Here is a 14,687-nt window from a genome sequence, read left to right on the forward strand (position 1 = left end):
AATCAGTTTAATTTTAAGCTCCCTGGACACTAAACTATCCCTCATTTTCCCTTTACACCTGGAGTTTCTCATGGCTGGTGGCAATCATCTGCAAAACATGAACTTGTTAACGGGAATGAACTGACTTACTTAAAAAATTTTGGTATATGTTCAAGGTTGTTTTCTTCCATGTAGCGCCTTCGAGATCTCTGGAGTTCCTCCACTCTTTGCTTCTCTGCGGCCGCAGCTTCTAAATTTCCTTCTTCCAAAAATCTAAGCAGAACACAGTTATCCCTCTAATACACCATCCTCTTTGCCGGGAAAAAAATAATTTTGTCTTGTATAAAATTACCTTCTAGTTGTTGAGAATATAACACGGTGAACAGTCATACTCTGATAACGTGCCCTTGCTCCCACCCCAGGCCATGCTACCTCTGTCTGTCTGCCCACCAATAACATACTTGCTGTGTATGTCAACTTCATTACTGTGTACAGCAATGTGAAGCTAGGGGTGGAAGGGGGGTAGTTTGGCCTTGGAGACTCTTCTGTGCTCTGCTGGGTTCTGTAACTTGAGATTTTCAGGATGATGGGAGAGCCCAGGCTCAGGACAATATGAAGTACCGGTTGCGCTCCTTTTCCATATTATCGGAAAAACACTTGGTAAAGGCCAGAGGAGGGAGGATGGTAGCTGGCTGTTCTCCACCTACTTTTAGAACAGACTAAGAGGGAAGGAGTGTTCCTGTTTTATCAAGAGAGTAAAACTGGTGACAAAAAGAGAATCTAACACTGGGGGAAATTACAAAAGGCTGCAAAAAAGGAAATGAATCATAAATGAAATTCAGGAAGGGAATATTGGAATAGAATTGAGAAAGAAAAAGCAGACCTAGCGGGGATTTGCAAAACCTATATTTAAATGTCAAAATGAGAGCAAAGAACAGGGATTCAATGTGATGCACATGGGAAGTTTGTTGACACACTGGAATGTCAGACAGGGAGACCTCATATTCTGGGGGCGGGGGGAGTGTAAGAGAACTGAATAGTAGGACATTCAACACTGGAATTTTTTGGCAGAAAACACATAAAGCCACAGATACACTGGAAACAGAAAATGATCTCAGGTGGAATTTGTGTGGCATATAGAATTTTTGGAAAAAGCAAAATTAACTCTGTCGGAATGGACAACATGCATACAGAACTATATAAGAAAAATAAAAAATAAGAATCAGAAGGCATTAAAGGGACTGCGTTTTGAGTACATCTCACATCCCATGGGATCAAAACCACGCTGGACAAACTCCAGTCTTTGACTCGGAGCATTTCTAGATGTTCCTGTAACTTATCTTCTTATTCTTCAGATTAAAAGATAGTCCATGTGACAGAGTGGTAGAAGTAAAGAGGTGAAAACTCTGGAGGAGGTTTTAGTGGAGCAGAGTTCACGAATTTGCACACTTCTGGCGAATTTGGGGTTGGGGGCAGGGACCTTTTGTTAAGAACTGTGTTATCTCTTGTGGGAAACTTTGTTGAGCTAAACATCTGTTACGATCCCCTGAGAATACCATCTTAGCTAGGGTAGAAGGCTCAAATAGTGTGGAGTGAATAAGGGAATGATGGAATTCACGAATGATTCCATGAATAAATAAATGAGGGTGGTGAAAATAAGCTTTGATGGCATCCGTAGTGCTACGTCATGATCTAGTGTCCATTTCAAAACATCATTGCCAGGCTCACCTCTGATCTGGCCGGAATCGGGCATCTGTCGGTGGAAGGAGATCTTTCAGGACAGGATCTAACTCATTGAGCTCGATAGCAAACCTTGTGAAGCCATAGTAGAGCTCATAGTTGGTTGGCATGGAACCTGGAATGATGCCCATAAACCACAGTGAGTGGCAGAGAGGTTTAAGGAAGCCTGCAGAAGGTGACTTAACCCAGGTGCTTAACTAATATCCACACGAATACTAAATTTGTGGTCATAAAAATCAGATTAAGATTTTTCTTGGGCAGATTAAATTGGTTGTGTTTTGCTAGATAGGAAACTTTGTGTTAGTTAGAACTGGTTGTTTCATATATTTAATGAAACCCAGCCTTTAAAATAAAACTTTGTACATAGAGTACTCTTTACTGGGTAAACAATGTCATCATTTTTTCCTCAAATATTCAACTGGGTAACTAAATGCCAGGGTGATTAACTATGAACATTAAGATTTCACCAGAAACACAATTTACTTCCTTTTAGAAAAAGAAAAAGATGCAGATCTAAATTAATATTCATTGGCACTTTTTAACTAAACTCAAAGGCAGGATCTTTGTATGCTTTGCTCACTGATGTATTCCAAGCTCTTAGAGTAAAACTTGATGCATAGTCACTACTCAAGAAATAGCTGCTGAATAAATGAACTAACCACTCTACCAGCAGGAAATTTAAATACTCATTGAGGTCTCTTAGAAAACCAACAACTAATTTTAAAGGTAGGACTTAACTGACGAAATTGCAATGAAAATAAATATCATGTGGACACTTGTTCTATTTACCCTTGATATTCAATTATTGCTAGTGTAATACCAGAACTCTCTTGATATCTTTTATTAAATGTCAACATATTGCAGCTTTTTGCTGCTCAAGTGAGAAGATCACTTATTCTGGCTAAGTTATTGACTTTGTGGATTATAGATGTTTGCATGCTTTTCCCTTGTTTTATTAGAACAGAGAATAAATGAGTAAGGATTTATGTTTGTATAGTTCAATTGTCTAAACTCTTAAATAAAAATACCTAGCTTTTGAAGGTAGGCATTACATTTAGAATGACTTTACATGAAACCTCATCTCTGACCACATGTCAGATTTGGCCTAAATTTTATAATTCCTTATTATCAAAAGTTGGGATTTACCTCATTTGTATGTTAAGTATAAAATATAACTATGCTTAACTTAAGCATCTATGTTTTTATTTATTTTTAATTTTTTTTAAGCATCTATGTTTTTAATCTCACTATGAAAGAAAGCATATGGTGTGAACTGTATGAGATGTGACATTCCCGTCCTTCTGTCACTCAAGGTGCCCTCAGGACACAAGATGTTCACGCCCATCTCACCTGGTCTCCAGATGCACTTTGCAGAGGGGGCCACGCCACAGTAGAGCCCTTCATGCCACTTCCCGAAGAGCCGGTGCACCACCTTCCCCTCCTGATCCATTACGACCCCCTGGACCTCATTCACATTAGAATTCCAATAATTCACCTGGAAAAACCAAACCCCAATTAAAACATCCAATCTCTTTCATAACACTAATCCCTACAATTTCCATATGGAAAACATTCTTAGATTTGAAGTCGCTCATTCGAACCACTTCCAGAAATCTATCTCAAAAGGTTTTATATGAAAGGTTGGCTTTCCAAGTGTTAGTGGGCTTAACTTTAAAGAAAGAGATCAGCTCTACTCTATGCTAGGGCAGAGAAGGTTCAGCTTCTCTCCTAATAAACCTAGTACTAATTTATCGGTTGGTAATTTCTTCCTTAGATGTCCCTGTCTCAAATTTCCCCTTTGTTCATGGATCTTAATGAGTTTCAATGGGCCATGCTGTAGAAGTCACTTGGGAAATAATTTTTATAGTGCCTGTAAATGGCTAAATTTCATGAGGAAAACCCTGCTCTGGCCCTCTTCCAGCCATGCTTCTCCCCAGGAGATGAGAAGTCTGTGGGCATTTACCCATCTGGATCCCATGGCCCCTTCTAGATCAGGTCCTAGAATTCCCTTTCCCAGCTGCTCTAAGCTTCTTCTAGCTTTCTTTGGATTCATCCATCTAAAGGACAGACCACCCACCATCAGGGTGTGATGAGGCCTGAGGGGTGGCCAGGGGTGGCCGTCTGAGGCAGATGTGGACAGAGCTTGGACGTTCAGCTGGACTGCCTTCCTACGCGTGGGTGAGGTCCCCTGTGGGGCAGGACAGAGGCTGCCACAGGTGGGGAGAGGGCAGGAAGGCCATGAGTCAGGGCTGGCTCTCCTGCACTGCCAGGTTTCCAGCTCGGAGTCCTAAAGTGCCCAACTTGGCCTCGCGGGCTTTGTTATAAAAGGTATATTTGTCAAGGTGAAAGAACAAAACGTAAGTTATGTGACCGATTGTAGGTCTGATCTACAAATTTTAAATATTTACACATATGGAATGGGGTCTCCATTTGTACTTTTGCCTTGAGCTCTGCAAATATTAGGGGCAGGACAAAATCAAAGCTTCCCATGGCCCTCAAAACTAAATGCACACATTGGCTGTCATCACCCAACCAGAGCAAGTAATGATCCTGGTCTTTCAGTTCTGAGCCACCTAACGAGTCCACAAGCAAAAAAAGGAAAATGGGAGAAACATCTTGAGTAAAAATAAAGATCTTCAATTACAACTAACATGACCTTCCAGTATGTCTTCAAAGGATTTCACTAAGAAGAGAACATTTTGAGTTTTAAGACTCCAATATGTTATCTATTTCTGCCATAGCAGAACGAGATCAGGAGTAGAATAGATTAAAAGGGCTGGTAGGGTTTCTGTACCACGATGAATTCAGGAGCACACCTAACCATGAGGGCAATACTGTGTGTTCCACTTTAGACCAGAGCAACTAAGGGAAAATGCTATTGCATAGGCATTCTATCTCAGGAATCTTTTCTTGTTAATCAAGGGGATGCTTTTTCTTGAACGAATTTGGATCATCATAGTGGCAGAGTTGGATAAGCTTATAGTGACTGGAAGTTATCATCCACATGCATCCTCAGAAAATGACAAATGCATTATAATTAGCTCCCTAAAATAAGATCACTTGACTCTGTTGCAATCAAGCAGGAATAGAAATAGAAACCAGAAGACTCGCTTCAGGCAAGAAGTGTTTTCTGGAATTTTACTTAATGAATACTGACTGGCTGCTTAAAAAGAAAATCTTTAGAAAGAAGAGTATTTCTTCTGTTTTGAGATGGTGCCTTTTTTGACCTCCACATGTTCGGAAGTCTGCATACCTTGACTAACTCCACCAGTTGGTTCTGCTTTCTTATCTAAAACGTCCTCAAGGATCAATGATATGGGACAGACTCACTTGCTGTTGTTTAAGGTAACATATTTCTCCTTTACAAAGCATTTTATATTATCTTTTTCTTTACTATTGTAGGATTATCATTTACCTTGATGAATGTGAGTTTGCAAATGCAAACACTGCTTTTGGTATTTCTAATGGTTACTTCTCCATAATGCTCTATCCACCTCCTCCCACTGAGAATGTTGTGTATGCATGTGGTGACTTTATTCCATACATAGCAATCTCCATACCTAGTGAAAAATACAATGTTGATTAAAAAACAATGAAGGTCACAAATATATAGTACCGTTTCTATGACTGAGAATATTCTTTGGCCAAAACTTCCTTTTCCCTCATTCTCCTCTAATTTCTCTGCTGCAAGTTTCTATGTAGTCAAGGATCCTCGTGATATGATTCATTCATTTAAGGAACATTTCGGTGCTTTCTATAGTCCACGTGCTAAAGCCACCAAGTTGAATAGGACCTGTCTCTTGCTCTCTTGGAGCCAACAGTAGGGTAGGAGTAGACTGACATGGCAACAAATGCTTGCAATAAAATGTGATGAGGAAATGTCATGAGAACACAGAAGGGGGAGTCCTTAGATCTGCCTGGAATGTTGGGGGGAGTATCAAGGAAGACTTGCTGGAGAAGGCTGGATTCAGTCTAAGCTTGGAGGAGGGATAGGAGGGCACTATAGGCCAGGGAAACACACTGACAAAGCCACAGAGGCCAGAATAGCACAATGCATCTGGGGGCCTGCCAATGGTACGCCACACGTGAATGGGTGTAGCAGGTGGCCAGTCTGCAAAGAGAAGGCCTTCAACAATGCTCCGATGAGTCTGGATTCATACTGCAGGCAATGGGCCATCGTGGAAGGATTTGAGGGAGAAGATAGGCATGATAGGATGTGCCTTTAAGAAAGATTACCCTGAGGACATTGTTTCATACTCTGAATTAAGACCAAAAATGTGAATAACTCTTTGAGAAAAGACTAATGATCACAGATAGCACGTCTAATGCAAATTCTGGGTTACAGGAGGTTATAGAGTTTCTGCCAAGGAATGAGGTGACATAGCTTCAGATCACCTTTAAGTTTGCAGATTATCTGTATTTTCAAATAAAATGTTATTTCAAATTAAGATAAAACACTTCCAAGTTTCTAAAAAAATTTATGAATTGGTATGATGCAGCCTCTCTACACACCTGGGAAAACTCTTTCTTCTCATGAGTTTGCAAATATTTAAAGTATATTTATACACAACTAATGAATCATTTAACACTACATCAAAAACTAATGATGTACTGTATGTTGGCTAATTGAATTTAAACTAAAAAAAAATAAAGCCTATTTTGTGGCCCTGGGAATTCTTCTCTCTCCCCACCTTCCTTCATATCCAATACACCAGCAAATTCTGTCACTGAATAAACAAAAGAAAACCAAACAACCCAACCAACTGAAGAAAGAAACAAAAACAATAAAGCCTTTGGCCTCAAAGAAAACTTCAATTAACTTTTAAAAATTAACTTTTAAAAACTTCAATTAACTATTTAAAAATTTATTAGAAAAATACCATGAAAAGATTCTGTCACTCCTCTTTAATAAACTAACGTAGACATTAAAAATAGTCCCTGGATCTAAGATGAATTCAAAAGTGAAAATACATATTGTATAGAAAAGAAGTGGCTAAAAAGAAAACCTTTGCTCTAAAATGCAAACTCACATGGTACCTGGGACAGGTAGGTAGCTGGTATTGACTTGATGGATACCGGATATGAAGAGAGAAGCAGGGAGCTTTGGTACATACACTAAAGTGCTCATTTGCTTTTGTGGGGGTCCATTCTCAAAACTTTGGAGAAGTTAAGAGAAGCTTTGGACATACGTGGAAATGGATCACTGGCAACTTCTAGAGTTTCAAAGACCCATTTCTGATTTAGAAAAGCAGGTAAGACACCAAAAGGAAGATGAAAGCAACCTACTTTGGAAGCATGACATTCAGTGTTCCAATAGGCAGGATTTCCATGGACTTCCCCCAGAACTTGTTTTTCCATCTGATATCTAAACAACATAGGCAGAGGAGAAGAAATATATATTCCATATCTAATTATTTAGTCTATAAAAACTAACATCTGTATTATACTCTACATTTCACAAAGAACTTTTACAATCAACAATTGATTCTATATTGTTGATTTAACATGTCATGTACCTGGGGATGGCCCAAAGTGAAAAAATTAACTGTGAACCAAAAATATCTACTATCCATGTTTCTCCAGAACTCATGTTCCATATTTGTTTCAACGAATAAAACTGGGAAAAGCTCAGAGCAGTATGTGTGTATGTGAATCCACATACACATATACACACAGATAATGTCTGGATAAATGTTGTTAAAAGTTTTAACTAAATGGTAGAAATAGTTAACATATATATTAAAAAAATAAGATGCACAGTAAAAATAATTGCAGTATGGCAATACCATTGATTTATATACACACTGATTTGAAAAGTTATATGATTTGGGAGAACAGAAAAAAAAACAAACAAAATCTCTAAATACAGAAGGGTAAGCAAAATTTATGAGAAAGTGAAATTAATGAATGTGTTTGTACACTGGTTGTTAAGACATGGCCCAGGGCTTAGTGTTTATCTCACATGATGGCTTTATGTTTTACTTGGGGACACTCAGGTTTGCCTGTGCATTTGTAATAACCACTAGGTCCCATTCTGATGAACTAAGTAAGGGAGCTTAGTGCTGTCTCCACAAAATTTCTGACTGTTATGACCAAGAAGTGATGTATTTTCGTATTTTGCAATAAATACAGTTACAGTGCTCTATCATTTTGTGTGTTTATAGACTGAGAAAGGGCATATGAGAAGAGACATTCTGTGATCAATAAAGCCCCCTTCCAAACATGAGGGAACAATTTATACTTAATGGTTAAATGGACATACCTGGTTGACCCTTGAGCAACATGGGTTGGAATTGCGTGGCTTCACTCATAGGCAGATTTTTTTTTGATAAATGCAGTAGAGTACTATAAGTGTATTCTCTCTTCCTTATGATTTTCTTAACATTTTCTTTTCTCTAGCTTACTATTAGAATATAACATAATACATATACAAAATACGTGTTCACTGATGGTTTACACTTTATTGGTAAGGCTTCTGGTCAATGGTAGGCTATTACTAGTTAAGTTTTTGGGGAGTCAAAAGTAAAACACGAATTTTAGACTGTGTGTGGGTCAGTACCCTAACCCCAGTTTTGTTCAAGAGTCAACTGTATATATTTTTCTTTCTAAAGGGATTTTGAAACTTGTAATTTTATGTGAGTTTGTAACATTCTGACTAAACAGTGGGCACTGTACAAGTAGAGACTTCAATCTGAATCCCTGAGCCTCAGTGAGTTAAAGACCACAAATCAGCGCAATGTTTACATACCTAAATAGACTGTGACCACAGATGATGTGTCACAGAGTCTTCTTTCACGATTAAGATCTCCTTGCACACCCTCAAGAGGCAAGAAGGCAGCAGATAGAGCCTCCATGTTATAGATGCAGTCAATGAGGCATAATGAGGTAAAGTGATAGCCCCGAGCTGACACAGTTGGCACGGAGCTCGGCTGTCCCCAGGGCTTTGTTTCCTAGGTATACAATCTCATCTTCTGGATGACACGGTTTTATATTTAAACCAGGAAATCTAATTTCTCAAACTGAATTCCACACTAATTACTAACATTCTCTGGGTCCCAAAGGTAGAAATCTAACCTGAGCATAAGGTACCTTTAGAAACTAGAAACTGTTTCATAGGCTCACCGATTGGATTTTGAAGTTATAATTGAAATACAAACCTTGCCAAAACACAAAGTTCTTGGATTCACAGTGACAGGCAGAAATGGGTGGATGATGGCTAACCTGGTAATTAAAAACAAAAGAGAAGGCAATGATATCAGAGTTAAAACTTCCATAAATGATCATTTTTTTCCAACATACACTGGCTACCCCCAAATATAAACTAGTCAACTCATCCATCTCTATTATTGAATTATTCTCAGAATGTGTAAGTAAATTACTGAATCTTCCACTTTAAGACTTCATGCTTAAACTCAGAGAACTTATATATATTAACATAGTTTTCTGTTAACTGGTATCATATCCCACGGCAAACAGTGGTTTATCAAAAAGCTGTTTCATCATCAACCTGTCCTCCTACAGTGTCTGCATAGAAACCTCCATGTGTCCGATGGGACCTACCTGTTCTGAGAAAAATCGGAATCCCTTGTCCTCTCTAATGCATTCGTAAGTCTCCCCAAGGACAGGGTTGAATGGCTTACTTCCTGCTCTGAAATAGGTGGAGCAATATCCTGAAACTGCAAATGCAGCAATAAGAACCTGTTAAAACATTTAAGAAAGGAAAATAATATAGGAGAGACTACTTCCAGGTCTGTTTGTCCCTTATTTCTCGAGATTTTACACACCCCTGTCCATGGGTGCTGATTTGACGGCGTTTGCATTTTCTATTACCTGCACAGACTCTTCACAAACTCATAGGTAAAAACATGAGTGAAAAAGATGCGAAAGTCATTGCATCTGAGGCCAAATATTCTTCATTCAGCTGTCACCCAGTTTCCTGAGTATCACAGAGCTCAGAGGTTCTGAAACCCAGTTTATAGGTTAGTCCTTTGCACAACTTAGCACCATGGGCAGGAGGCTTGTGGCTGCTGGTACTTTCGGGAGGGCAGTCAAGTTTTCCACAGTCGTGTGGAGTAGAGGCCAGGGCAAAGCACAAACAGGAGGCTCCTTTCTCTGACCCAAGTGCTTGAACGCATGGGCTCTCTTGGCTTTCAGGAAAAGCTGCTAGGGCAAGGCTAGGTATGCCTTAAACCTGGAAGGAGTGTGATACCTTTACATCCTAACTTCAGAAATACTCATGTCCGAAAATAGGTCACAAAGCATATACTGCCTATGGAGGTATCTGGAACTTTGGGACCCTGCTCAATTTGTGCAAATGAACTGTTTCCTCCTTCACCTATGCAGTGGGAATATTATGCAGAAACCTAATGAATTGTGCCTTAGTCCAGGTCTGGGGTTGACAACTCTCTGAAAGGTACTGCTCTGTTATGAATTACCATGCGCTCGTAGGGGTCGTCAGTTTCTGAAGCCTTGTCCAGAAGCTCACTGTATTCGATCTCCTCACAGAGATGCTGCAGGGTGTTGAGTGGCTCATTTAGCTCCACAGGCATAGAGACTTTAGACAAGTCTTTACCAATGTTGTTCCTCAAGATATTCCACAGGTTAATGTTACTGGTGTCAGGGCAGGGGGCTGGCAGGCATGTTCGACGGCCGTTTCGGAAGGCTCCTCCTGTGAGCTCCCCATTCAAGACTGGAAGCAAGAGAACGACAAGAAGCACGATAAAAGATACTTCGCTATTCTGATTTCATAGCATCTGGGAAGAAAATAACTCAAATACTTCTGGTTGTGATACATTTCTTAAGCCTCCATTATACTCTCTCAAGAGTGGAATTATTTCAACTACGGTTGCTTATACATGCACAAAACATCAACGTACAGTTTTTTTTTTAAACAAGGTGTTACATATGCTCAAATATTATTCCAGAAAAGATAAGTCAAATTTTAAAAAATTAAATACATTTAATAAGAAAGACTCAAACTTTTGGTTTAAGCAAGAAGTAAAACTTTTTCATTTAAGCTTCTCCCTAATGGATTTTTCAACCATTTACCTTAACAGATTATACAAATATAAAATGTACTGACTGATCGGCTGCAAAAGGAACAACCAGTGAGGGGAGAAAATAGTTGTTCACTGAATCACCAGCGTTCTAACTTGGCAAGAAGACAGAGCAACCTGGGAGGTCAAAGGATACATACTTTGCCGAGAAATGTTGTCTGCAACACTGGTGTTGTCTTCAGATATATTATCACTCACGTCACTGATATAAGACTCATCATCTGAAGCCTAAAAAGGGGAAGAACACAGAAAGGATCAGAATTCTTGTTCAGTCTTGAAAGGTCAGGAAATCAAATGACTAAAAACAAAACACTGCCCAAATAAGCAAAAGCACAGGTCACAGGGCGGGGAGGGAAGTGTATTTGGCGTATGTGCAATGAACACTTGAGAGAGAGAGTGAGTCATGAGCCAGCATATAGCGTGGCTTGAAAACAGCCTTTGTGTTTAAGTAGCCTCCTGCCTTAGCTGGGGTGGGGGGCTGGGGGAGGCCAGTACTTCATCAGAAATATTTCAGGGCAATACAGTAAGAATGTACAAAAAAGGAGGCCTTATCCTCCCCCTAGAGGAATCAGGAGGGACTGCCCAGAGGAAATAAAATTGGCACTGGGTGTTGGAGAGGTTTTTAGAAGGGGGAGAAGCATAGGAAGAAAGGAGAGTGTACAAAAGCACAGAGAAACACGAGAGGAACATTCCTTTCTAGGAATGCTCAGAAGCTGAGTGGCTGAGACTGAGGGAGGGGTGAACAGGAAGAGGGTCTGACTCTGAAGGTCTTTTCATGTCAACATAAAGGGTTCCTGGGGCGCCTGGGTGGCTCAGTTGTTCAGCGTCTGTCTTTGGCTCAGGTCATGATCCCAGGGTCCTGGGATCGAGCCCCCCATCGGGCTCCCTGTTCGGCGGGAAGCCTGCTTCTCCCTCTCCCACGCCCCCTGCTTGTGTTCCCTCTCTCGCTGTCTCTCCCTGTCAAATAAATAAATAAAATCTTAAAAAAACCTAACAAACCATAAAGGGTTCCCAGATAATCCCACAAGTTATTACATGCAAGGGGATGACAGTCATTTTTTTTTCAAAAGCAATTACTCGTTTTATTTCTGTTCAATTTTATTTATTTATTTTTTATTATTATCACATTTAGTTTTTAGGAAGAGCCTGGCAGCTTTCCTTTGGGAGCTCAGACGGTAGGCGACTCCATAGGTCTGGGCAGGGGATACTGACAGGTTAAGGTGATCACGATGGGGATCTGGAAGTCAAGCTGCTTTGAGAGGCACATTTGAAGACAACGGACAAAATCTGGCAGATTATCTGGGGGTGGGGGAGGAAGATCCAGGGACGGGGGATATCAAGAATGAAGCCATTCACTCCAAGAGAACAACATGGAACGAAAATGAAACCAAAATTTGCATGAGAATAAAATTAAGGGGCAACATGTGTACTAAGGGGAGTGAGAAATGGATAAGAAAACAGAGTACAGTAGAGCCACACAGAGAAATGGGAACAACCAACAAAGCTGCTGATACTTATTCACTTTCTCCAAAATGGAAATAATGTTACATTTTTCTCCTGCACAGATAACAAAACATTCTTGCTGTAAAAAATTAGAAATTATAAGAGGGTAAACAGATTATAGAAAAACTAACTGTAATCCTATCATCTAATGGAAACCGCTTCTAACATTTGGCGGATATTACCCTCAATGTCAAAATGCCTATACAAACATATTGACCTATCTATCTTTAGATACTGAACAAGGGGGTCAGTTTACATCTTGTTTTATAGTGTTCTGAATATATTTCCATTATAATAAATACAGCTCTCACCTTTATTTGGAATGGCAACATAATTCATTATACAGGTATAACACAAGGAATTTAGCCAGCATTTAAATGGTTTCCAACGTTTTGTTATTATTGATAATACTTGGATGCACTTGTAAAATACTAGGATGCAATCTTGTAAATATATTTCTGTGAATCTGTCTGGCAATTTCATTAATATTTATTCCTAGAAGTGAAATGGCTGGATCAAACGGGTCACATTTTAGGCTATAGGCACATATCGCCAAATTGTTGTCCTGAAAGATTGTAGTAATTTGTTCTCACCAGCAGCACATGAGAACATCCATCTCTCCACACCCACTCAAACACTATATATTATCAATCCTTTTTAAATATGTATTTACCTAACATACATAAAAGATCTCTTTTAAAGTTTGCATGTCATCTTGTGTAAATCTGTTTTCTTTCACACATTTTTCAGTCCATCATCTAGGTTGCATTTGGCTAGTCTGCAATTTATTTTTTAATGCTGTGTATGCCTTTTGTTTTTTGGTGTTTTTTTTTTTTTTTGCCATGTAAAAGTTTTAAGTTTGTAGGTAATAAAAAACAGTCTTTGCCTTTAAGGTTTCTGGATTTATTGCTGATGTTTTAAAAGTTAAAGTTGAGGGGCGCTTGGGTGGCTCAGTCGTTAAGCATCTGCCTTCAGCTCAGGTCATGATCCTGGGGTCCCGGGATCGAGCCCCACATTGGGCTCCCTGCTCAGCGGGAAGCCTGCTTCTCCCTCTCCCACTCCCCCTGCTTGTGTTCCCTCTCTCGCTGTGTCTCTCTCTGTCAAATAAGTAAAATCTTTAAAAAAAAATAAAGTTGAGAAGAATTCCTATATTTAGGGAGAACAGTGATAGAATTATTGCATATATAAATGAATAATTGTAGTTTTGCTTTGCAGACTGAGCAAGTCTATAAAGATGGCAAATTGAGAATAAAATCTTTTTCTGGTTTATGTTTTCCCACTGCAACTGGTTTCCAGTTCCTAATGACTGCAAAAGAGCCGATGGTGAAATCATCAGGCATGTGAGAGCCACCTTTTTAAGCTTGATAGAAAAAAAAAGTAAATCAAACTCTTCTACATGATTTCTCTTAAAAAAGCTAATCACACCAAATTATGTTAGAGGAGACAAATGCCTGTTCAAACCAAATTTATGTTGCGTGCCTGTCTACTGTTTGAATTTATTAAGAAAACATTCATGTTTATCCTACAAAAAGCTATAAAGAGTCTATTCTTCTTGAATTTCTAATCTCTCCCAAAGTAATATATGATAAAAATGGTCCAATACCCATTTCCTTCTAGAATGGTCCATGTAGAATGTAAAACAATTCCACAATGACAGGGGGCCCTGAGTAAGATCTATATTCCCATATGTGTGAGCAATAGCTAAGGCTGGCCCATCTGGCTGTGGTCCATGCACATTATCCTGTATACAAAGTTAAGGCTCTGTAGTATTATAATAAAACAATTAACACATATTCATTTTCTCCCCCCTGGTCAAGAAGTCCTGGGGACAAATATTTCTCCTGAAGAGCTTAGGCATTCAAAAGAGTTCAGGGAATTTTTTTTTTCCTAAATGTGACCAGGCATGTAGCATTGTGGAAACAAGGTAAAAGAAGAAAGGAAGTAGATCATTCTGGAAGCAAAAACAGCATTTTTTTAAAAATGAGCTGAACATTGATTAAATGAAGTGTGTTGGTAGATATCACAGAGAGAGGATTTTTCTCTCACTCATGGAAAATGTTAATGTAAGACAGCTAATGCCCAGATGTTTCTCAGATTAATCATGTGTTAAAGTGCTATAAGCATTCCTTCATTCAGTTAGCAAATACCTGGCCCCTGGAAGGATCCAGAAGAATAGAAATTGCAAGAGGCTGTAGCTGAGAGCAGAGATTAGATTATAAGGGTCTTTGTACGATGGCTAAGGAGTTTAGATAGTTATCCTAAGGACACTGGGGAATAGGGACATGATCAGATTTGCATTTCAGAAGGATGAATCAGGCTGTCCAGTGGAAAATGGATTAAAGGGGCAAGAAGGGAGGCAGAGAAACCGGTAATGGGGACTGGTCAGGTAATCCAGGGGGGATGATGGAG

At 39.3% G+C, this 14,687-nt stretch overlaps 1 protein-coding gene and 1 pseudogene across 10 annotated transcripts in view; one reads left to right on the forward strand and one right to left on the reverse strand.

Moving 5' to 3' along the window:
• OSBPL6 (oxysterol binding protein like 6) overlaps window positions 1-14,687 on the reverse strand; it is a 207,033-nt gene that overhangs the window by 5,171 nt on the left and 187,175 nt on the right. For all 10 annotated transcript variants that reach the window (XM_073881908.1, XM_073881884.1, XM_073881889.1 and 7 more), the window contains 9 exons: window positions 10,916-11,003; window positions 10,155-10,408; window positions 9,280-9,417; window positions 8,877-8,940; window positions 7,006-7,084; window positions 5,135-5,279; window positions 3,070-3,214; window positions 1,708-1,834; window positions 130-252 (listed from right to left, as the gene is read on the reverse strand). In XM_073881908.1, coding sequence (XP_073738009.1) covers window positions 130-252; window positions 1,708-1,834; window positions 3,070-3,214; window positions 5,135-5,279; window positions 7,006-7,084; window positions 8,877-8,940; window positions 9,280-9,417; window positions 10,155-10,408; window positions 10,916-11,003 — 1,163 coding nt within the window. The remainder of the gene's footprint in view (window positions 1-129; window positions 253-1,707; window positions 1,835-3,069; window positions 3,215-5,134; window positions 5,280-7,005; window positions 7,085-8,876; window positions 8,941-9,279; window positions 9,418-10,154; window positions 10,409-10,915; window positions 11,004-14,687) is intronic.
• LOC112806930 (V-type proton ATPase subunit G 1 pseudogene) overlaps window positions 4,804-14,687 on the forward strand; it is a 42,964-nt pseudogene continuing 33,080 nt past the window's right edge.

The sequence above is a fragment of the Callorhinus ursinus genome, unplaced genomic scaffold (assembly GCF_003265705.2).
Source record: "Callorhinus ursinus isolate GAN/ISIS: 27379988/994484 unplaced genomic scaffold, GSC_fseal_2.0 scaffold2, whole genome shotgun sequence".
In the NCBI taxonomy this organism is placed as follows: Eukaryota; Metazoa; Chordata; class Mammalia; order Carnivora; family Otariidae; genus Callorhinus; species Callorhinus ursinus.